Genomic DNA, 23,922 nt, shown 5'->3' on the forward strand with positions numbered 1-23,922 from the left:
TTGTCCCAAAGCAGCTTTGCAAAGATCTGGGACCAGGCCCATGATGAGTAAGCCGAGGATGACAGTGGCAATGAAAAAACTTCCCGAGGAGAAGGCATGAGGAAGAAACCACGAACAGAGTCAAAAGGGGAATCCATCCTCCTCTTGGTGACCACGGATAATGAAGTTACAAGCACCGGAGATATCGGGGAAATTTATGTAAGAGTTATAAATAGAACCATTCAGATGATTCAGCGTAAAGATCTTTGAACCAGGGAGCCGCGTTAAAAGACAATACATTAAAGATGTGTTAAAAGATCTAGCAGGGTCAATTAAAGGTCTATAAATGTACAGTTCACGGTCCACATATTTAACTGTGAAATCATTGCGAATGTAGTTTAGGGTTCGGTTATGCCTCTGCAATCATCACCAAAGTTGCAGAATAACAGTTGGCTTTGTTTAGCATAGTGAGCTCAGAAGCAGTGACGCTGCATGAGGAATACTGTATGGAGGTGGTGGATCTAGGGGAGATTGTGGCAGATGCTTCTAAAAATGGGCCATGGGGTAATCTATCAAAACACTCCCCACTCCCAGTCACATCACATCAGAGGATTAATTCAAGGAAACAGTGGGGAGAGACAGAGAGGGAAGGGGCGGAGAGAGAGAGCGAGGTTGATTAGGTGGAGACAGCTCTAAGCACACTCCCACTGTGTGTCCTGTCGTCTTTGGTTACGGCAAGGCTTGTGACAGACAGGGTGATGATCCGGCTCTGCGCACGTCTCCCCTCGTCTCTCTCTCCCTCGCCCCTTCTCCCAAAACACGAGCAGGCCCCATATCTCCAGCTCTACCAAGGAGTTTGCACCTCTGTCCATCTTCCTGCACCCCTCACACACACCCCCCTCCCCCTAAGCTGTCGCGCCTCCCCTCGCACCTGTCGCCGGAGTCCTCTTGCGTGCAGCTGCCGTGGCGATGCGGGACTGTGAAGGGGGAAGCGTGCTATCGCCCTCACCTGCCGCCAGCCTAGATCCCATCCCCCATAATGCCGTGCTGAATCATGCCCTGACCGTCCTGCTCCAGAAGGCTGATGGAAAGTCTTCGGCACACCACGGCGACTCTGCGGCTGCTGTCATCCTCACACCTGTCTCTCCAATAAGGACGATACAGAAATAGCCGGTCCCTGTCCGAGGATGCTGTCAGAGGACAGCCTCCTAATCACCTTCAAGATAACAGGTGAATTTTCCCCCAACAGCTTCATGTTTGACTGAACAGGATCTTTAGTCTACAATCATTTTCTACATTGGAATATCAGTGTGTGTGTGTGTGTGTGTGTGTGTTTGTGTGTGTGTGTGTGAGAGAGTGTTTGTGTGTGTGCAATTGCCACAGTAATAGTGTAATAGTAGAGTTAATAGGTTTCAGGATTAAAACAACTGCAAGTAGGTCCTTGAGTCAGGTGGTGAATAGAGTCAGCCAAGACCAAAGGGTATTCAAGGAGACAGTCGCACATAAAGACCCCATTTACATCTTGCATTAACATAACTGTATCTCCATATCACTGTCTGGATAATAACGGCCAATCTCACCTTTGCATTTGCACCTCATTGGCCAAGGTACAGGGTCATTCACAACAGTTGTAATTATAGTTCTGACTGTCAAGAGGCAACAGACACCAGTTTGCCACAATTACATTGGGAGCTACAGAAAATGTTACCACAGTAAATTGGTCCCTGCGAATCAACAAACAAAATTCCCATTGCATTCTTGTAACAATCTGGTGGCATAGCTGTGCTGTGGGTTACTTTCAACCAAACGCTAACACACTAGTTGGGCACATGCATGAGATTAAAGTGTGCATGGGGCAAAATCTAATGGAGCCAAACGGATGGAAAATAAATATCCTTTACACTTGGAAGGATCAAATATATCCTTTACAAATATGTGGCAATGTACAGTCTTCTACAGTTTGTTTACTTTGTGTACTATTGGGACTGAGATGGTCTGGTCACATTTTAGGAACCATTTATGTAGAAGTCCTGGTAGTTCCAAAGCGTCCACTAACATATTCCCACAACATTATGAGCAGTCGCCAGAATCTGACATTTGATTTAATGAACTTATGTGCAAACCTATCTAAAAGGTGGGTGGGGTGTATGTGGCTCATATAGTTTGTTATTCAAGCACTATCTTTCTTTCTGCATACTATGCTGGTTTAAAAAAGATTCATTCGAGTGTGGAAAATAGATAGGACAAGCCCATATGTGAATTTCCAGGCCTTTAAGATTGCAGTAGTCTCTTTTCATATTCTGCTCCTTTGCTTCTCTGAGGAAGCAAACCTTTAATGGGGCAATGTTGCTGTTTTGAACCTTCTGAACCAGCTTTTTGAACTGTTAGCCTCTGTCTGCACGATGGCTAGGGGGAGGGGGTCAGTGCGTTCTTATCAGCTGAAGGGACAGTCCAGTTAGCGAGGACGTTAGGAACGGAGGGCACATATGTCTACGAAAGTGCAGTAATATCCAGAGCTCCTGCGATTGGCACAGATGTTGCTCTACTACCTTTTTTAGTTGAACCGGAAGGAATGAAAGTAATAGAAAAACAAACCATCTGCTGTGAACGCTTTGCTTGATGGAGATGTTTTCGCTGTCCTCCCAACAGGGTTTGGCGAGAGCCTGATGATAGCCGTATCCGAGTTTGCTATTTGGCAAGTACCTGACTTGAATGCATGGAGTGGGATGAAATTGAAAGCTTTGGACCTATTATGAAACAACTCTTAATGCCTGCAGGAAGCAGAGTCACAATCCCCTCCGCACTGTAGTGAAAACACATGCAAGTACTATTGAATCCGGAGGAGTTCAAATCCCAGAGGACCCGAGCCCACATTCTACACGCCTGCCGCTCCATGCCCGTAAGGTCTTGCAAGCTTCACACGGCCCAGGCCTCATATGTACAGTGAACTGAGAGCAGAGACAAGCACTCTAAAACTCACAGCACAGTTCATCTTGGGCTGCCAAGTCATTGTAACTGTCTGGCTGTGTGCACAGTCATGCCATAAAGGCAGGTGAGCTACCCCATTAAGGATTCAGTCGGCTGACACAACAGTATCCGGCAAAGGGGAAAAAAAAAACTGGCCGGCCTTTACCCGCCTCTTAGGACTGAATACAGTGGCAACGCGCTGCCTATTCAAACGCGGGCTACAACATGCAATACACCGCGTGGAGCAGCTACATTTTGCGAAAAAAAGGTGTTTTTTTTTTTTAAAAAGGTAATATAAAACAGCGCTCGGCGAAAAGACATGAATGCGTTTCTATGGCGCCTGCCGCCCCTCCCCGCTGGCCTGTCGGGCGCTGACAGGACCCTGCGGCTGTGATGACGGCTGGCACAAACAGGCCGGCGTCAAAGGCTCCGGCGCCGTGACAGCTCCCACCCATCACGGCCGCGATGCGCTGCGTGACAGCCAAACAGGCAGGGGGCCGCCGACAGAGAAAGGTACGGGGACGGGAAGATTAAAGTCGCCCCGATCCCTTTCTGCTTTTTATGAACGTGGTTAGCGACCACTTGCTCATGCGTATGCTTTAGCTGCAGAGTCAAGATGGACCTTGAGCGCTCCCTGCTGGCCAAAGTATGCAGTTACCTTTTTTTTTTTTAATACACTGGTATGCAAAACACAGAACAGTGCAACTGGTTAACCAATATATCTTTATTGGCTTGTCTTTGTACTCCGTAGCATTTTACAAATAGCTGACAGTTTTTGTTCAATACAGCATGTCCGTAAATAACAAGGGAACCATTTCCTTTACAGAACTGCATCAGACGGACAAGGTACACTATCCTGTGCCAGAATGCACACAGAGCTTTGTAATATTGAAGTTCCAGGCACTAATTGTCTAAGATTCTGTCACTCAATGGCCACCTTCAGAGCCAAATGGTCCTGTTCTTGTGGAGACGAGCCGTCTCGACCCACATGCAGTGCTACAAGCATACAATATCCTGCTCAATGAGCATACACGGTCAAAATGGCCATGTTTCCCTGGGGTCGAAGAGTTTAGCACAGCATAAAAAAGCCAGTCTAAGCCTTGCCTCTCAATGCTTTTGCCACGGTACGACCACAGCCTTAAGGTAGGGCAAGGATTACTTTCAAACCCTACCTCTAGTGTATAACGGCAGTCAGTTGGGAGATTATGGGTTAATAAGATGCATTTATTCTTCAGAAGGGATCAAGCAGTTAATTTCTGCATCGTACATAAACGTGATGTAGAGGAAAAGGAATGTTTATTCCAGAGATTAACAGAAATGTTCCACTTTATGCTTTAAATACTTTAATACAACTGCATGTGTGCAACTAATTCCCCTCTGATGTTGCCTATTAATGCAGAGCAAATATTAATTACAATAAATTAATATTAATTAAATAAGTATGTTTAGAAACCGGCAAGACAAGTATTTCAGTCTTATCTCTTTGTGTCATAAATTATTTGTGTCCACTGAAGGCTAAAATTATGGACTTAATCACAATAGCCCATTCGTTACTCCGCCTGTTTCCAATATAGTATCGTAGAGCCAAGGAAGAACTACAAAACCCAGTTCACCACATAAAACCTGCCATTTATAATCAAGGGAAACAGAAGGGCCATTTTGTTTTAGGCAAGGACTTGCTCAAACACATTCAAAAAATAATCCTCAACAGTTCTTTATATTGTGCTGATATATACAATAACACTCTGATAAAACACATATCCTTAAACAGTGTGATGTACCCTGTTACGTTTCCACACACACAAGCCAGTCACCAGACAGTGTTACTGCATTGACAGTCATCATTTGATGAAGGGCAAATGATCACTTGAAATGATGATAAAATGTGCAAGTTCTAATACAGTCCAAGATGTTACAACTTAGTACAAATATTACTATTTTCTAGTTTCACAAGCATCTACACAGTTTTCAAGTATTACAGTCTACTAGAGTCTAAATTCTAGGTTAGTGGGAACAGGGCATTGTTGTAATGGGGGTCCCTAACACTTTGGCACTATGATAAAGAAAAAAAAAGTGCCCAATCTAACCTTCTGTGATCCAATAAAAAATAAAAAATACTGAACTTGTTTCTACAAAATCATAACAAAATGCACATGCATCCTCTGAAGTTCAAAAAAGAATACTGAAGTAGCTCATACAAAAGCAGATACACAGATTTCAAACGTGGCCATGCAGACCTCATTAAGAAAAGTAGGTACAAAAAACAGACTTGGCTGCAAGTGCAAACGTCTCCGACCATCTCAACGGTCAGAGTGTGTGTGTGTGTGTGTGTGTGTGAGTGCATATTATTAAGATTTGTCCTCAGCCTCTGTCTGCTCCTCCTCCTCCACCACTAAGATCTGCAGGTTGTGAATTTGCCCATTGGTTTCCAAATGCAGCTCCTCCGTGTTGCCCTGCACCTCCTCTAACTGCCCCTGCACCTCCTCTAACTGCCCCTGCACCTCCTCGGAGTCTTCCTGCACCACCATTTCATTTGACTCCTCCCCGTCGCCCTCCTTCAAGGTCATGGCGCTCTCCATCGGATCCCCCTCGAGCTGCAGTGCCACCACGCCCACTCTGTGCTCCCCTGGAACGGGGTCGATCTCGATTACCGTGGCGGCTTGAGCCTGGCCCTCATCCTCCCGTACTAGCACCGTCCCTGTCACCACCTCGCCGTCCTGGGCCACTCCAGCCGTGCCTGGGGCCAGGCGCAACAGCTCCACGGGCCCCATCACCGTGCCCAGCTGGGCGGGCTCCGGTGCCGCCGCCGCCGTGCCCAGCAACGTGAGCGCCTGCGTCGGGTGCAACGTGATGGTTTCGCCTTTGCCGTCTGCGGCCGTGGCGATGCGGGTGAAGAACTGCGAGCCGGCCGACAGCGTGTGCAGCGTGAGCGTGCTGGCCGGCTGGGCCAGGCCGGCCACGGTGAAGGGCCGCCCCATGGAGGACAGCGTGATTGGGGAGAACATGGTGAACTGGGGCGGCCGCAGGGCCACGGCCTGTGCCGACGCCGGGCTCAGCAGCGTGGCGGAGGCTGGCCGCTGGAGGCGGGGCCTCTTGGGAGCGCGTTTGGCCGGCGGAGGGGAGGGCAAGAGAAGGCTGCCCAGGGCCTGGGGCTGAGACAGCCAGTTCTGAGTCTGCTGCTTCTTCTGCTCCTCCAGCTGCTGCTCCAGACCTACACACACACAGAGGCTGATTTACAACACAACACATGCACACACACACGCACAATACGCACGACACAGGCTGCTTTACACACATCACACCGCACCACACACCCACCCACACCCCCACAGGCTGCTTTACACACAACACAGGCAGCCTTACACACTACACAGGCTGCTTCACACACATACACACACACACACACAGAAGCATGCAATGCTTCACAAAGAATGTCTGCAAGATCTTTCTAATATTTTGACTTCTTTATTGCTGAGGTAACCTGATATGCTCTTTAAGGCATTGCAACGTGAGCAAAGAGGAAACAATAAACAAACAATCCAAAATGCTTTAATTTTGAGTATAACAAGGGATTGCTCTCTCTGTCAGTACTCACTTGTCAGAGTTTTGAGGACCTGTTTCTGTCCTGGGTCAGTCATTTGTCGCCGAACGCAAAGGATGCGTTTGATGGAGTCCAGCAGGCCAAACACCTGAGCCAGGTTACTCAGAACAGCCACTTCTGCACAACAGAGAAAACACAGCACGCCTGACTGCCGGCATCAAAAACACAGCACGCCTTCATGTCAACATCAAAACCTGCAGGTGCACTAGCACAGCAAGCGTGGACAAGCCACTTTATGTCTGGAAACACGTGTGTTTTGCTGCACAACCTGCAACTGTCATCAAAAATGAATTCTGTCTAAACCAAGTGACTGTCGAACTCTCTAGTCCACGCTGAAACCTTCCGTTGTGGTCCTTGCGAGCGTGGCTCAGAGAACTGGCTGTGGCATGTTCAACCGGGCCGCACGCAGAGCAGTACTGCAGTACTTGGCCCCCTGTGTGCTCACCAGCGTCCTGCAGGCCGGCCTGGTCGGAGTGGAGCTGCACCCCCCTCAGCATCTCCAGCAGTTCCGTACGGATGTTGCTGACCACCTCCCCCATGAGGCCCACGTCAGCGATGCCCTTCCAGAAATTCAGAGTCTCCTCTGGAAGACAAGGCAGGTCATGAGGACAGTCTTTGGGAAAGCTCTCCGAAAGGCTGTTGACGTTGTACGTGGAGCTCACCAGATATCTCTGGCACCTCCTTCTTCTCTATGGTTTCCACGGTAGCTGAGCTCCATTCCAAAGAGGCAGACGCTTCCTCGGGCTTCTCCTCTAGCATGACAACCTCTCCCCCGTTACCCATGGCAACCTGCCCTGAAAACCACACAGGTACAGCATGCTAAACTAGGAACTGCACACAAATATTTTTGAGAATACACTCTCAAGGGTTTGGGGTTTACAAGCCAGCGTGTTATTTCCTATTTTGTAAAGTTTAGTAAGCATTGCAATAAATATGTGCAAGAGCCTGTAAGCATAGTACAAAAAGGTCAATTCAGGGTGGCCATCTGTGTCTCTGTGTGTGTGTGTGTGTGTGTGTGTGTGTGTGTGTGTGTGTGTGTGTGTGTGTGTGAAACTCACCTTGGACAGAAGAGGGAGTACTGAGCAGGCTGCTGTCGGGAGGAAAGCGAGTGTTGTTGATAAGAAGGTCAAACTTGGTGCTGCGACAGGTGTTGGTGCACAGCGTGCTGTGCTGGTAGAAGTCTAACTGCCCTGAGTCCATCATTTTCCTACACACAGGGGGCAAATACAGGCATTCACATGTTCTCTAAACAAGATTTATATGTCCTCGCTCCCAGAACCATAAATGGCATCCTGAAATAGACAGCAGTTGTCATGGGCAGGATTCAATGAACATATACAGCATAACACTATATTATACCATAATAAAATGTGTACACATCTATTATGATTATGATTCTCAGATTTATTGTAGACGTGGTTTCAAACCAGACAGGAAAAGGTACTCCAGAACAGATAGTAGAAACAAGCAAAACCACACGTAACTCATTTAGGGTGCATTTTAATCCATTTTAAAGGTGTGAATGTATGAAAAGCACTTTGGGGTCATTTATGGGTATCTGTGTTCTTTTGTCAGGTGTAAAGGATTCCTCCCACAACCCCTTTTACCTGAGCATGACACCACCCATTCTGATGGCACGCTTCCAGTCTTTTAGAGTGGCTTTACCGGACATGTGAACAAACTGCTTAGGACTGATTAGCTGGTCCTCATACTGGTGAGAGAGAGTGAGAGAGAGAGTGAGAGTGAGAGAGAGAGAGTGAGAGAGAGAGAGAGAGAGAGAGAGAGAGAGAGAGAGAGAGAGAGAGAGAGAGAGAGAGAGAGAGAGAGAGAGTCAATCAGCTAGCAAGCAACCCAAGCTCTGTTCCTATTAGAGATTAGGTTCTAAAATGACTATTTTTCTCGTAATAGGGCTACCAGGAGAAGTGATACACAGTCTTAAGCGCTGTTCAAGGAAATTGGATTGTGTGTTGCTATTACACTAATCTCTCAATGCAGACGGAATAGTAACATCTCATTCAAGAAGACTCTCAAGCAGCAGCACTTATTAGTCTCAAGGCGAGTGATTCACAATCATAACATTTTTCTCCACACAAACCTCTGGGCTGCTAATCTGACACATTTTCTGAAAGTCTTTTTAATCGGAAGCCGTTCAGAGATACTTACCTTGACACATTTGACGTTGATACCGGGACAAACGAATTTTTTGAACAGAAGAACAGCTTTGCTCTCTCCGCATGTAATGGGATATCCCAGCTCGACATCCTCTCCTGTTACTAGAGCTTCATCTGGATTGCATGTCCACAAGCACATAACCACAAGTACACATGCGATAAAATACACCACACATGTGAAGCCTGCAAACTATGCACAAGGACAAGCTCAAAACTGGGGGGGGGGGAGTTAAATACCAAGGACTGTTTAACCTAGACTGGGTTGTTTGTGATTCACTAATGAAAGTCCTTTTTTATCAAAGTTTAGGACAAACCCTAGTCTGGGAAAATCGGCCCTAAATCATTCCACTGTGACACTACGCTGTCCTACCTTGTGCCTCCACTGTGACGACGGTGGCACCCGAGTCCTCCCCAATCCTGCAGACAGAGAGGTCCATTTAGAACAAGGCCCTTGGTGTATTATCAAGATCCTGTGACACCATGCTCCATCAATGCTTAAAGAGTACTTACAAAATGGCGCATAAAACTAAAGTGCATTTTCTTGCACAGCCTCGAATGGTTTTTCAGATATGTTTGCACAACTGATGTACCTCTCGCACCTCTTGACAATACCAAGACTACTATCCTTGGGTGATGCTATTTAAGGTCATCAATAATCTACTGAAAACCTCTGGGTGAGTGAGGGCCAGAGCTCTTGACCGTGCTGCTTGCTTTCAGTACAGACCTACAGAGGCTAAGAATTCTTCTACCTGACAATTATCATCTTGGACATGTAAGCGAAAAAATTGCCGTAGCTTCCATTGCGATACTGATGACACACGGCTGTACATATCAGGACAATAATAATGTCCACACTGAAAACCTGTATTATTATTAACATTTTTATTTTTACATTTCTTTTTAACTACTATATTATAAAGTGACCTTTTGTATGACTCTGTGCTATATAAAGTCAAGTATTACTTTTATTGTTGTTGTTTGCATTACACACCTGTGGTAAAGGTCACGTGCTGCACACACAGACAACATGTATCCCTTTCCAGGTTTATCTAAGGTTATGCAATCACATGACTGAGTGACCCATCATCACTGCAGCTATGCCTAACATGATGCCAGTGAGCCATCTTCCTGTGGTTGCCCTGCTGTGGTTGCCCTCATGGGCCAGTGCTCCTCAGTTAATTTGTAGCCATTCACACATGCCCTTCGCATTCCTGCTACAGTGATGGATTACCTGAGGCTCTGGCCTCCAATAAACTCTCTGCCACACTCCAGGTTGTAATCCATACTCTCTCTCGCATGCCTTGTAATCTAATCCACACTTAGTCTTCTTTATGCAAATAAATGCAAATAAATGCGGACTGAACTAGTGCAGCCTCTCGGCTTGCAGAGGTGCTGGTGTGCGGCTGACCTGGACATTATTGCTCAGTGTCCTTATGAGATGTGTGGTATGCGCTCACTCACCTAGATGCGATAGGCTGTAGCTGTAGGATGACCTGCGTCTTGCTGGCGTCAGTAGCCCTTGTGTCTTCATCTTCTTCAGCAGCCTTAACCACCACCACGTCCCCCACAGACACGGTCATTTCTGTCTCTGCCATGCCCCACTCCTGGTGCCCACTGGGAAGAAGTAGAGCAGTCAAACACCAAAAAGCTGTCCTCCTCTCTTGTGCTCAGTAAACAAAAAAAACAAACAAACCAATAATTTTTTTTACAGTTTTTAGCGAGTCAAACCCATCATGCAACAGTCTGAAATTTGAAATTTCACTCGGCCACAAGACCGGGTTCCAGCGTCCATTATAAATGCTGTTAGAAAGGCAATAGCTGAGATAAACCAAGGATATCAGCTTCAAATTAAATGAATGCTTCATGAACATTACAGTTCTTTGCATTTTTTCTCCAAATTTGTTGTTGCCTATAACAGAACAATGAAAACTGAAGTGACAATCATGTCTGGGCGTAACGGTGTATGATTCTATTTTTCCACTGCAGAGGTGGCAGTGAGTGTTAATTAGATGTACGCAACACACAACAATAATTGTTTTTAGACCAGGGGTATTCAAATCACAGTCCTCAACCACAGACCCACAGATTTTCCACTCCGCCTTTATCTAGGAGTCAGGTGGGATGAGGTGGCCAACCAGTTACATTCATCATTTAATCAACTATAAGGGATTACAAAATCCAGTACTGGATTTAGATTGAAGGTCAAGATTTGAATACCAGTGTATTAGACACACATTTATCACTGGCAAAATGACAAATTTTCACTTTTTTTTCTTCTATTGCAGAGAAAACCCTTAATAGACAAACACAGCAACAATTCATGTGGATGTAGACAACTAAAAAGTTATAAAACAATAAAACCTAATGAGTTTGCTGTTTTCCTATTCAGTTATGAAGAACCAAAACATATCCAAAAACAATATCACCCCCGTTCTAGGTTCACATCCAGCTGGATGGCTGAATTGGCGTTTGGTGAGATGCCTTAATAGAACTTGCTTGATTTGTTTTTTAAACAACAAATAACAACTAAAAGTAATGAGTCTGTTTTTAAAATGTGAATAAAAAGTATGTTTCTCTTAGCTACATTTTTACACTAACGAAGCACATATACTTCCCCCCTCTGAAACAGAATGCATTATTTAGGATATAGAAACATTTATCACACATTTCGCTTTCATTTAAATGTTGAATGGCTTGCTGCTATCAAGTTTAGTAGCTAGCTACGTAGTAAGACCGGTTTTTACTTTGTTTTTAGGTTTTCTGGGTGGAAATTATATGCATAGAATAGCGACTAAGCAATACACATCACTAGGTGCCCATCCCTTGTCGTACATTTTAGTTAATGGTATTTTTTAAAGAAAGATAACTACACCGAAATCAATAAAACTGACTGGCCTCACTAAGCAGCAGAACGTCCTCGAAAAAGTGACCTTACAAGCAGCACACGATTTCACCTCCTCGCTGCCATGTAAACGTTATATGCTACTTTGATTAGCTAAGCTAGGTGATTTAGCTACATTGAACACTGCTGTTTAGTTTTGGTGGCCAAGTTTTGACTCTCGGCGGAAACGTGTTTAATGTCAGTACCCAACTAAAGCACATCTCGTTGGGTCACCCGGGTGCTGATATGAAGCCTTTGCGTGTTTGAGCCATAATTTGGCCGGATGAACGTTAGCTAGCTACAGAATAGCTGCGTGCCATCTCGTTTGTCCACACATCCTGCTAGCATGCTAAGCTAACCTACACCTGAACAGAAAACAGGATTCCCTTTGGACGGCGGCTTTCATCGTGAAGGAGAAGCGCTACGAGACGTTCGTGGGCTGTGCGTCGTGCCGCTGGATAGTAAAAACCGTACGGTACGTCGGTCGACGCGCGTTTGAATGTCTCACTCCCCCTCAAAATGACGTCTCCCCGTGCGGCGGCACGTACACGGACAGCAGCGCCGCGACGACGCGTCTCCGCCATGCCGGTGGGCTGCGTCTCGACGCTCTCCGCGCTCGGTAACGATCAACTTCACGCACGCCCTCTGTCACGAGCACCGCGCGCAGAGTTAAAATTAACAAAATTTTTGGGGTTGACCGACCTTACCGTTTACAGCGACGCCGGACACATCCTTTCCGAAAGACTGGCGAACATGCGCAGTTTGTGGAGCTAGACTTCCTGGTAGCTCTCCGTTCCAGCACGACCCGTGGAAGATCTTTCGCCACAAACTGCCCATTCACCAGTTCTCATAAGGATAAAACAGCTGGAAACCAGCGATTTATTTTTACTGGATAGTAAAACTGCAACATCGGGTACCTTAAAAGCACACGTTGTATTATACTACCTATTTGGCGATTTTCTGTTTTAATTGTTGTTGACAATAAATATGGGGCGCCAAGACAGACGATCATTAGCAGCCCCTAGTTTTAAAAATTGTGCATCCGAAATCTCTTGATAGCGATTCCGCAGTAGAGTTAGAGAGTCCCTTTCCCTACTGTGTTAGTCACAACAGATGCCCTTTTTAAATTCACCATTGCCGGTGTAGAGAAGGACTCCAAACATACCATGCGTCTCGGCTATGGTAACCAAAGTATCATTATAAAGATTCATTATAAAATACGAATCTGGCATTATTTAAGTATATTACTAATTGTGTCCTTTATATAGTTGTAAAACCATTTTTTCAGCAAAAAAGTGAAATTGTATAAATCTGCGAAAATCGGATGTAGAGCATTATGGGATATGCACTATCCTGATAGACATGCCGTCCATCCAATAGAAAATGAGAGCGCCACTGAGCAAAGCGATTAAAACATTACGATTAGCTTTGCACGTATTTATTGACCCGGTATATGTGAAGACAACTATGAAACATCCTCATTATTATTGTTGTTGTTGTTGTTGTTCGAGCACCTAGTGCTTGGAACCCTTTTTTAATTGTTGTTTGTTTTTATTTTAACCCGCTAAAACGCATTGTGCAGATCAAACCGTATGGACTAGAGGCATAAAACTCAGTCAACAAATAGTCCCTCCCATTCCTCTCGCGAGCGAGATGAGCCAAATCGGCCTGAAGGGGGCGCTACAGCAGAGCAAAACGCGTTGAGATCATTAACTTCTACCACAACATTTTTGCAGATTCTGATCTTTGGCTCAAACCAAATAAAAGCACAATATGGAACCATTAAGTTTCACAATATCGTCAAAAATATTCACGAGTCTGAACCTCAATAATTCTAAAAAATCATTTTAATATTTCAAAACAATATAGCCGCCATGTGCATGTGCATTAAGGAAATTAATGAAACTTCAGATCATTTTTTAAGCACGATTCTAAGGTCGTCTGTTTAGTTTGGCGAATATAAGTCAATAGGGAGCGCTGTAAAAGATAGAAAGCTACACCTCAGTATTCTAACATCAGTTCAAGCTGAAACTTTGCATGCTGTATGTTTGGTGCAATGTTATACGTTATATGTTATATGTTGCAATGTCTGTCGAAAATCATGAACGCTATTGGCCAATCAGTGTTCAGCAGGCATTTGACAAGCTTAGCATTGACCAGTCATGAAAATCAAGTATAACTACAATATATTTTCAGTTACGAATATAAATTTGGATTCATGTGATTCTCTCCAGTACTCCTAACAACTTTGTAATTACAAGTGCTTTTAAAAAATGTCTGGGTTTTTTTTGCATTCTTAAAAAATTGCACTTTCTAGTTAGTCCTAGGACTTTGATCCTGTCCTTTCGAAATTGGTCTGCAACGTTTGGTCCAAATTGAGGAGGCCCTTTAAGGGGCGCTACAGGGACAAGAACATCTGAAATACTTAAAACTCACATTATCATTTTATGCATACTACAGATAACTGTTGGATGCCATAGAAATTCAGATTTATGAGCTGAATAAATTTGCCATTACTGATCATGTCAAAATTCAGACTGCCTGTCTAGTTATTTAAAAAAAAAAAATCAAGAGCATTGTCTAAAGGCTAAAAGGTCAATGAATGTTCAGTCTAATAAAACATCCTCACCGGGCCTCACAGGTACAAACTGCTTAAGGGCAGAAGGGAGGTAAAGTTGGAGACATCAACACATACATTTACAAACAAATGTAATGCAGTATAATGGTAAGACAAATTAGCAACCAGGAAGCTATATGGTGCACAATTACCTACTTTGCAAATAGTCACAAAACTTTGTTTCTCAACTTTCTTCCGATTTTATGAGTCCTGGTAAGAGTGGACCTGTGAACTATAGGTTTATACATGGGTGTGATATTTAGCAGGTTCTGGTGTGACCCTTAGGCCTTGTAGGCACAAGGACCCATACGTGCTTGAACTTGGAACTGCCACTTGTGACCGATTTATTTATTTATTTGGCAGTTTTTATTTATTAATGATATTAATATTATTATATCATCATTAGAATACAGGTTTTGTAAACTGAAAATTAATAGTAACTAGGAAATATCCTACACTGCAATAACACGTGTGCGTGCGTGCGCATGCACACACACACACACACACACACACACACACACACACACACTGTGTTTCTGAAAAGCTATCCCATCCATTTTTTTTTGTGAGCACTGAAGAGAATTAAGTTAGTAGAGTCATTTTATTTAAACATAAATCATTTATTTTCACACCACACATTAAATCACAACATTATAGTGACACTTTACAAAGTCTAAAAGCTTGTTGCACATAACTCCTAGAAGCTTTAGCTGTAACATCTACTTGTTTCTTTCACCCATCTGTGTCAGTTTATGCTAGGATCAGTTGACTTCATGTTCCAGGATGGAGCTTTTAGGCTGCCTATCATCTGAGCAAGAGAGATCTAGTTTGGAGAAAAAATTATAAAATTCGTACATACCATTTTCCTGTTTTGAATAGCTATATTTATTGTAGTGAATTTACCTTTCAGAAGATTTAGTAGTTCAAATGGCAACAGAGAAAGCCTGAAACAGGCCATAACAATACTTGACAACAGAAACAGAATCTCATAAAATTCCATCTCCATCCCCTTTTGGAGTAAAAGCTGGTCATTGCAGTTTTTTGCTACCACAGAGGGGCGCCATTGTACAATTGTACAATAAAGCAATGGCAAGGTAATAAAAATTACTATAAAAAGGAAGCTCAATTAAGCATTTAATAACCAGGTAGCATATAAATAAAGCATGTAATGCATTTGTTCAAAGTCTCTTTTTGTACAGAAGATTACTATAGTAATGAGTTTTGCACAATAATCAAGTATGTACTGACAAAGGTCACAATGTGAGGCCTTGTATGCTTATTTTATTGTCAGGCAGTAACGGTACCGTTTATTATCTACTTCATAACAACTTACATCTTGTGATTGTGTTTGTCAGTCACTGTCAGCTGATATATATTCTATTATTCTCTGACAGCTTTCTAAGAATTGATACTATTAACAGCTACACAAATATACTTTAGCTTTTACACTCCAAGAATAACTATCCCAAATTGATTCTGTACTTTATTTTGGTGGCAAAATATGCCACCACCTGAATACAGCTCTTGCTCTCTCTGCTCAAGCATGGTCCAGCCAACCCGATGTTTGAAAGAAATTTAGTGGAATGAGCTGCATGCACAAAAAAAGCAATTATTTTACAGCACATACCAGAAGCCTTTATATAAAACACTCATGTACAAAATGAACCCTGTATTAGTGACACTTATATGAAGGAAGCATGTGAAGGATGAATTGTTGGCACTGAGTGTATAGCAGCTTTGAATAAACTGTTGGGAGTACCATAACTTCAAAAGAGGTCCTGTATTCCAGATTACCTTCCCCATGTCACATCTGGTGCTGGCAAGATCTACTGCATTGGTCAAATTTATTTAAAATTCAATCAATTTTTTCATTGTGTGATGAAATTATTTCTTTATGATTATGGAAGGCATATTGCACTATGATCTAAATTGAGAAAAATAGAGAACATACATTTTAGTATTTCATAAAGGATCTGTGCATTGGAGAGATATAGTCATTCATATGTAAAGTGTTTTTCAAAGCCCAGTAATTCAGAGTTAAGATGGACTAGCTATTAACACCCACCAGAGCTTAACCTGGCTAGTAAAGGCCCAGGACAGCATACTCTGGAGACTCCTATATGCACTCGCCTTATAGCACACCAGAAGCGTGCATGTACACACACCCACACCCACACACAGCACATGGCAAGGTTAACAGAATGTATGCAAAGGACACAAACTGCATGTGGTCAACTACAGTAGGAGCAAGTGGATATCTGATGACATGCTGGTGAGATATGGATGTAGAACAGTCGATGTGAGCTATAAGCTGTGGCTCTGCAGGACACTGTCCATTTATATACACACCACCATGGGTCAGAATAAAGGGAAAAGTCGTGCTTTGGTTAGCAGAACCAAAGAAGATGCATCACCATGACACATGAATCTCATAAAAAAATGAATTGCCACCAAACATTTGGAATTGTTTTAAGAGTTATACTCAAAAATGAGTAATTAACTCATCTCATTTCACTCACATTCTGCATATTAAAATAATAGACAGATTCTGAGAGTATTAGAGGTAACAATGGATGCATATATCAAATACATATCTAATAGACCTTGAATGCACTATTGTATGCATTAGAGTAAGTACCAAATTCAACCAGCCTACACAAAGCTCAAATGCAAAGATTTTGGCAGTTCCCTCTAGAGCAGGGGGAGAAGTTGCGTGCCCACTATAGTGCTCCGCCCAATTCTCTGACTAGGTCGCCAGCTTGCCCGTCGATGGTGGTGATGCTGGGCGACAACGCGGGTCCTCAGGCCAGCTGGAGATGGAGCAGGTGGCATTGGGAGGTTTTCATGACTCAGTGGTTTGACCACAGAGAGCAGCCGCAGGCGGGGCAGGCTGCGCTAGGTACATTTGGATTCTGAGCTGATGGAACGGCATCTTGGTGATGCATATTAGATATTTTACAGTTATTCATTTACAAGGTTATACATACAGCACTCCATGTCTGATCCATGTCTGATGGATGGAGTGTTTACTATTTTGGCAAGTATGCACATGGAATTCCTGGCAGATATTAATTTGGACTGTTTACGACAAGACACAGTAGTATACAGAAGGCAATACCAGAATACCTTGACTTCAGATGAAATTATAAAAATTCTCTCTGTGTACACTTTACAAAACCACATGGAAGTGCTACCCAGTTTTCCACCTGCCTATTTCAATGAAACTTTTACCTTTTAACTGTGCTAATTATACATTTTGAATTACACAGTCTAATTGAAATCTAACCAACATACCTCATTCTAGTCGGGAAACATGAAAATATATGGTGTAAAGGTGTGGTTACCTTAACGAAACTAAAAAAATAATTCCTTTATGGCTGTTACATGGAGAAAGACCAGAAGCATTTATAGTTTTCCACAGAGAGAATATACATTACATGCCATCTAACTGCACTACCAACAGGACAAGACTTAGAGCTGAGTGACAACATGAAGAACCCAAAAACATGAAAGTCTGGCAGCGGGTCTTTCAGCAAAAAGTTGCCCCAAGTCATCCAACAACACTAAATGTCTTCCTGGGTCTGACCTCTCTCCTTGCCGACAGCTGTGCTCCGTCCATCCGAGTTCAGATTAATCAGAGCCGGAACCTATCCACAGCTCTCGTTAACAAGAACTACATTTCCCATCATGGAGACCAACGACAAAAAAAAAGTGCAGGGGGTGAGCAGTGATGATGCCCCAGGCCCTCGGAAACACCCAGGGGCGGCATGGCAGCGTGAAAGCGTGAGGTGTGCGCCTCGGCAAAGACGGACAGGCGGCTGCCAAGTGGGGGCCGGCGAGGCAGGAGGTGGAGGGGGTGGGTGGTGTCAGCAGTTACAGCCCTTCTCCCTCTCGGCCTCCTCCTCAGCCGGGTAGAGCACCTTGGCGGTGAGGCCGCTCTTCACGCCGTCCCAGCCGTCACGCTTGGCGATCTCGCCCATCTTCATCAGCTCGTAGATGTCACGCATGAGCAGATCGAAGGCTCGCTCCACGTTACTGTTGCACTTGGCCGACGTCTCCACATAGCGCACGCCCAGCTCGGCGGCCAGCTGCTCAGCCTCGTCGCGGGTCACCTTGCGCTCACGACCCAGGTCGCTCTTGTGGCCCACCAGGATGTAGACCATGTGGTGCGGGAGGATGTCCTCGCTGACCTCACGATGCCATTCACGGACGTGCTCGAAGGTCTTGCGGTTGGTCAGGTCGAACATCAGGAGCCCGCCCACCGAGTTACGATAATATGAAGTAGTGATGGACCTGAAAAGACAGAGGCACCAAAATCAGTACTGTGCCATCAGCAAGCGATCCAGTTTTCCACCTGCCTATTTCAATGACACTTTTACCTTTTAACTGTGCTAATTGTATATTTTGAAGTACATAGAAATCTAATTCTAATTGAAATCTAACTAACATACCTCATTCTAGTCAGGAAACCTGAAAATATATGGTGTAAAGGTGTGGTCACCTTAACGAAGCTAAAAAAAAAACAATTCCCTTATAACTGTTACATAGAGAAAGACCAGGAAGGGTTATAGTTTTCCACAGTGAGAATATACAGTACATGCCATCTAACTGCACTATCAACAGGACAAGACTTAGAGCTGGGTGACATGAGGATCCCAACAACATTAAAGTCTGGCTGCAGGTCTTTCAGCAAAAAGATGCTTCAATATATCTAATTTGGGCAAGATCACATTGGAACTGAAATCTCCACCTCCTTGGGCAAACCTCAGGAACAGCGATGATGCATTTCAAGAAAGCCTGCTGAGCAGAAAAAGTTCAGTCTGTCTCCATGACCCCTGAACAGCCAAACTACTTTGATTCCTGATGCACCTTGATTTTATTTACAATAAACCAATAAACATTGTTTATTGCACTAAATCCAAACAAAATTAACCCTGCACATGCACAGTAATACTAATAAACCTAAAGTGATTCATATAACATTAACATTTTAAACCATGGGATTGGGATGGCTGCCATAGCCAGGAAAAATCATGTAGGCTATAAGGCAGAGCATGTGACAGTTCTTATAGTGAAAATATGTTATTCTTTAGGAAAATGGGTGTACATATTTGCACAATCCCAGAGGTATGCAGTGGTTTTGAATACAGAATGAGCAGATGAGAAAACTAAAGTTCTGAGAGCACAGGAAGTTGTTTAACCCACTAGATCTGAAGCTGACTCACATCGCGGGGCGGTGGACTGATGAATGGATTGTTTATTTACATTACTTCACTCAGTATTAGGCAGTGCACCTTGCTATTCCACTGTAGTCATAGGAGCCATAAACCTGATCTAAAGGGGGTTAACCACTACTAACTGGCAGAAAACGTGCATGCTATCGTTTAAAGATACCTTAATGCATGGATATTTTGATAACAAAGCGACATTAAGCATGTCACATGAAAACGTTATATAGCTCACGACACCAAAGCGAGGCCGTCATACCAGAACGCACTGGTGGCGTCCCAATAGCTGACTTTTCACGGCTTATTTGGTTTAGCTGCGCGGCTAACCTGAAATTCTGCCAGGTAAAGGAACCGAAAACGTGACAAATGTTAATGTAAACTGGCATTTCAGACATATCACACTATATATCGTGCAACGAAATGCATGTGGGGGGGGGGGGGGAATGCCTTGTCAGAATTCGGAAACATCATTAGCTCAGGTGCGGATGGCTGAGGCCGGAAGATGGTTAACCAGAAAACAGGCTGAAAAATCTACTAATATAACACTAACCTGAACCGCTCTTGGCCAGCAGTGTCCCATAGCTGCAGTTTAATTTTTATCCCCGGCTCTATGTCTAGGGAGCGGGCATAAAAATCTACACCAACCGTTGGATCCGCCACATCGCTATATATGCCATCCGTAAACCTTTTAAGCAAAGACGACTTTCCCACTGTCGAATCCCCAAGTAAAATTATCCTGAACTGATATTGCCACAGAATATCCATCGCATGACGAGGTAAAAGCCCAGGGGAACGGTCTCTAAAACAAAGCACGCGGAGACGGTGTTTACATTGAGAAAACGGTCGTTCTAACGAGTAGGAACTGAGAAGCGCGTGCGTGCGTGCGAGCGAGCGCTGGTCCTGCTGCAGTCATGTGATCATAGATGTGCCTCATGTCCTGATCCGAGCACCTGAGTGTTGGATAATTTACTCAGTTACGACGCGGGCCACTAACTCTTTAACATTTTCCGGACACACACTACATGCGCAAGTGTCAAAATTCCCGGTGTTCTGTTAACACCTACAGTTTTATTCATCTTAAGTAGAGCTGGACAAAAATCAACACGGTAAGAGTGAATTAAATATTGCAGGCGCTGCAGGGACACTGTGACAGGGCTTCTGATAAGAGATTATATGGGAACCTTCGAAGTGTAATCGTTAACCGTGCTGTAATTTAAATGCTGTGAAATTACTTTTACTATAGGATTATACATTTCTGTGCGCAAAGGTGAATGGTCGTAATAAATCCGCGCCCAAAGGACAGCAATAAAGATCTGACAGCTCCGTGAACACAGCAGTATCCGCACTTTTAAATCAACTGTTACGAGCTTTTACAGCTGCGCAAAAACGATCAATTGGTGTGTTAATTCATCGTGGGAATTTTGCATATTAGCGATTTATCTGAAGATCAGAGTTTTACGACTAGGGTATATGTATGTAGTTAAGTAGCTTGTATGACTGTGTCCCAATGTTAAATTATTCTTGCTACTAAACTTAAACCGTATCCATTTGATCATGGAACGAGGCAGTTATTAGCCCTGTCCATGGTCCTGAACACGTGACTAGGATAAAAAGTCAAGACGTTGGATCACGAAATATATTTTTGATTATTCCACCTGCCCATCTATACGTGATATCTGGATAGCCAAACCTTTTAAGAATATATGCCTATATGACAAACGGGCCTTGTTATATACCGTCTATGCTTTGTATCCAATAACATTTATTCTTTGAATGATTACTCCACTTGGCGACTAATGTGCTCATGTGGTTTCCGCTTTTTCTAATTTAGAGCCATTTTCTCACTTTTCCAACTATTTTAATGCTAATATTCATTGTTAAATTTAAACTATATCCTGACAGTTACATAAGATCAGTAATCTGGCGCTGTATTTGGAAGCACAGAGAAAGAAATATGTTGTGTATTAACCCACAGGATAAAGTTATGCCATCATACAACTATGGATTTCTACCTATATACCATACCAAATGCATTATTTACATTATAAAACAAATTCTACATGATTATACCCAAGCTTTTTTTTATTATTATTTCGAACTATAACTCCCATGATGCTCTGTGCTTTAACGCAATCCTCCGGCCAATCAGCGAAAAGGAGCGGGGAAATAAGAGGAAACGCCGCCAGCTCGCTTCCTTTTCGCGAAGTATGCCGGCAGTATGGGTACGTATTTGTAATCCTTAACCATCCAAAGTGTTGTGGCGGTTATTTGGTTCTAATTTTGTGTTATTCGACTTTAATAATATGTGGCTTTCGAGATTACCAATGAGTAAAACAATACATTGAACTTTTGCACGTTAACTTGATCTCATGCCTCACACGGCCAACAACGCTGCAAGTCCATTCATTTAAAAATACTGCAGCCTATCATAAGCTCCAACAACTACATATTGTGTGAAACTATGCTTTGCTGTAATTTAGTTGTAGCTGCTAACAAGTGCATATTTAGGAGTTTCTCCCGGCCCCTAACGTCGATTTTGTACATATTGTGCTTAAATCGGTCACCAAGGAGCCTACAGTATAACTTCCACCGACGGTCGCTGCTCAGTTTTTTGTGTATAGCTGACGGCAACATTTGTGGTAGGATAGTCGACGTCAATTTTAAAAGCGTGTCCTAAAAACCTTGCACCATCAAGTATGCGCCACTCAATCTCATTTTGATTCGTTACAGTCAAGACTGCGCAGAATCGTAGGCAGCTTTGCCATGAAATGCATCCGCCAGCACTCCGATCAAGGTAACGACGCAAATTCTAAGGATATACGTGAAACTTGCTCCATTAGTTGAGTTAACTGTTACATTTACGGCTTTTAGCTGACGCTTTTATCCAAAACGACTTGAGCCGCAATTGATTGTCTACAACTTGCGCAATTGAGGGTTAAGGGTCTTGCTCAGGGACCCAACAGTGGAAACTTGGAGGTGGTGGGGCTTGAACCAGCAGCCTTCCCATTACAAGTCAAGTACTTTAACCACTGGGTTAACACTTCCACGTGTACCTTTGCATGCGCCTGTGTGGTCTTTATCGAAGTCGTCCCTGTTACTTGTAGCAGGTACGGTCAAAAAGAGACCTATAGTATTACTTTTACCGACGGTCGCTGTACGACTGCTACTTTAGTCGTTTCAGCAACATTAAATGAAAGGACAAACTGCTGGTACTGCAGTAGCCACTGGATTAGTAAATACGTATTCTAGCGTGTGGCTACTTTGCACCCATCAATGGTGTATTTGCAGCTGCCTATATTTTACTCCAGACGGAATGCTACGTATCAGTGCTGGTAATCTGATAGCAACTCCAGTTGTCATAATCTGAATTCTGAGCTAGAGAAATATTTGGTTGCTAATCTGACACTGGCCAATCTACTGTTCTGTTACTTGCTTTAAATGTATTTAAATGTTACCGGTTTCCTTTTAGCTGCGTTCCTGTTTTGCTGAAGGAGGGACTGAGGTGATCGCCCAGAGCTCTACGGGAAAGGGGTAAACTGAAATGCCTTTCTTGCTTACCACTTAACTTTGACTTGACTATGATGACCCACTTGCCCTATCTGAGAGCAGATCTGTTATGAGACAATCTTAAATCCTCATTTTCCTGAGTCAGGCTGTGTAGAACAGCTCTTGGACTTCACCTGCTCTTGTACTTCATAAAGTTTGTTTATTTTTAGATCTGTAAACCTCTTCAGGGGCCTGGGTCGTGAGCGACAGGTGAGAACAGTAGATTTGAGTTCTTGTGGGTTTTTGCATGTTTCTGGAGTTTCTGCTCTTGCGCATGAGATTCTAACATGCAAGGGGGACACCGACTGCCCTACAGAAATATCCATGACTGTACACTTGATCCAAAACGATGTTCATTTTCTTGGCTAGGGCTGCCCTGGTGCAAAGGTCCAAGGTGTATGCTTGAAGTCAAATGCCAGGTATGTCTGTTCACTATAGATCAGAACTTGCTTTATACTGATCAAGGATGACTTGTTTGATTAGTGACTGCTGGGTGACACTTGCGGATATGGGACTGAGATCAGAAGGCAGCATGTGCTGCTTTACTTCTGCTGTGTAAGTCTTCTGAATATGTTCTGGTTTCTCCTTCAGTCCAGTAGACCTGAGCCACCTGTGGAGAGGGCTGTAACAATGTCATGCCACGTCCAGTTATTGGTAAGCCTTGACCAGTATAGGTCCTTACTATAGTCAGGAATCCAAGTCAGTGATGAAACCCTTTGTTCAAATTGGACTGTTGGATGAAACATGCGGATATGGGACTGAGCTTGGGATTGGGGTGGAATTGAAGAGCAGTATGTATTGTGTCACTGATGGCCTTCTCCCCCCTTTCTTGCTCAGGATGGATGTGAGCTGGCTAAAACCCATGAGGATTTCAACTTCTGTTAAATGGAATGCAAAATAAAATTGATTTTTAAAGGTTTCCTGTTTCTTTT

At 43.7% G+C, this 23,922-nt stretch overlaps 2 protein-coding genes, 1 long non-coding RNA gene and 5 other non-coding genes across 12 annotated transcripts; 5 read left to right on the forward strand and 3 right to left on the reverse strand.

Moving 5' to 3' along the window:
- Positions 1 to 4,644: 4,644 nt before the first annotated feature.
- gmeb1 (glucocorticoid modulatory element binding protein 1) lies at positions 4,645 to 12,425 on the reverse strand. 5 transcript variants are annotated; one of them, XM_035525693.2, is made up of 10 exons: positions 12,307 to 12,425; positions 10,180 to 10,332; positions 9,089 to 9,135; positions 8,711 to 8,832; positions 8,155 to 8,258; positions 7,606 to 7,754; positions 7,210 to 7,341; positions 6,993 to 7,130; positions 6,542 to 6,664; positions 4,645 to 6,157 (listed from the first exon to the last, which is right to left on the reverse strand). In XM_035525693.2, the coding sequence occupies exons 2-10, from the start codon at positions 10,311 to 10,313 to the stop codon at positions 5,295 to 5,297; spliced, it is 1,812 nt and encodes a 603-aa protein (XP_035381586.1). In that variant the 5' UTR covers positions 10,314 to 10,332; positions 12,307 to 12,425; the 3' UTR covers positions 4,645 to 5,294. The 5 variants fall into 5 exon arrangements, with proteins under 5 accessions (XP_035381586.1, XP_035381588.1, XP_035381587.1 ...); XM_035525695.2 differs by having other exon boundaries at positions 12,302 to 12,320; XM_035525694.2 differs by lacking the exon at positions 12,307 to 12,425 and adding an exon at positions 12,148 to 12,276.
- A 162-nt stretch (positions 12,426 to 12,587) lies between these two features.
- On the reverse strand, positions 12,588 to 12,723 carry LOC113577258 (U11 spliceosomal RNA). The gene has a single exon (XR_003410608.1). It is a non-coding gene; the product is annotated as a U11 spliceosomal RNA (small nuclear RNA).
- Positions 12,724 to 14,815: 2,092 nt separating this feature from the next.
- rab42a (RAB42, member RAS oncogene family a) lies at positions 14,816 to 20,382 on the reverse strand. Its single transcript, XM_027009754.3, has 2 exons — positions 19,995 to 20,382; positions 14,816 to 18,509 (listed from the first exon to the last, which is right to left on the reverse strand). Exons 1-2 carry the CDS (start codon positions 20,207 to 20,209, stop codon positions 18,083 to 18,085), a joined length of 642 nt encoding a protein of 213 aa, XP_026865555.1. The 5' UTR covers positions 20,210 to 20,382; the 3' UTR covers positions 14,816 to 18,082.
- Positions 20,383 to 20,534: 152 nt separating this feature from the next.
- LOC113577246 (uncharacterized) lies at positions 20,535 to 23,909 on the forward strand. The gene is made up of 8 exons (XR_003410603.3): positions 20,535 to 20,550; positions 21,594 to 21,666; positions 22,175 to 22,238; positions 22,914 to 22,975; positions 23,161 to 23,200; positions 23,360 to 23,409; positions 23,582 to 23,644; positions 23,828 to 23,909. It is a non-coding gene; the product is annotated as an uncharacterized LOC113577246 (long non-coding RNA).
- LOC113577257 (small nucleolar RNA SNORA16B/SNORA16A family) lies at positions 21,961 to 22,094 on the forward strand. Its single transcript, XR_003410607.1, has one exon. It is a non-coding gene; the product is annotated as a small nucleolar RNA SNORA16B/SNORA16A family (small nucleolar RNA).
- LOC113577256 (small nucleolar RNA SNORA16B/SNORA16A family) lies at positions 22,513 to 22,648 on the forward strand. The gene has a single exon (XR_003410606.2). It is a non-coding gene; the product is annotated as a small nucleolar RNA SNORA16B/SNORA16A family (small nucleolar RNA).
- Positions 23,016 to 23,097, forward strand: LOC113577255 (small nucleolar RNA SNORD103/SNORD85). Its single transcript, XR_003410605.1, has one exon. It is a non-coding gene; the product is annotated as a small nucleolar RNA SNORD103/SNORD85 (small nucleolar RNA).
- LOC113577259 (small nucleolar RNA SNORD99) lies at positions 23,446 to 23,516 on the forward strand. Its single transcript, XR_003410609.1, has one exon. It is a non-coding gene; the product is annotated as a small nucleolar RNA SNORD99 (small nucleolar RNA).
- Positions 23,910 to 23,922: the final 13 nt, after the last annotated feature.

Source organism: Electrophorus electricus, chromosome 6, assembly GCF_041902795.1.
Source record: "Electrophorus electricus isolate QZ-2024a chromosome 6, ASM4190279v1, whole genome shotgun sequence".
Lineage (NCBI taxonomy): Eukaryota > Metazoa > Chordata > Actinopteri > Gymnotiformes > Gymnotidae > Electrophorus > Electrophorus electricus.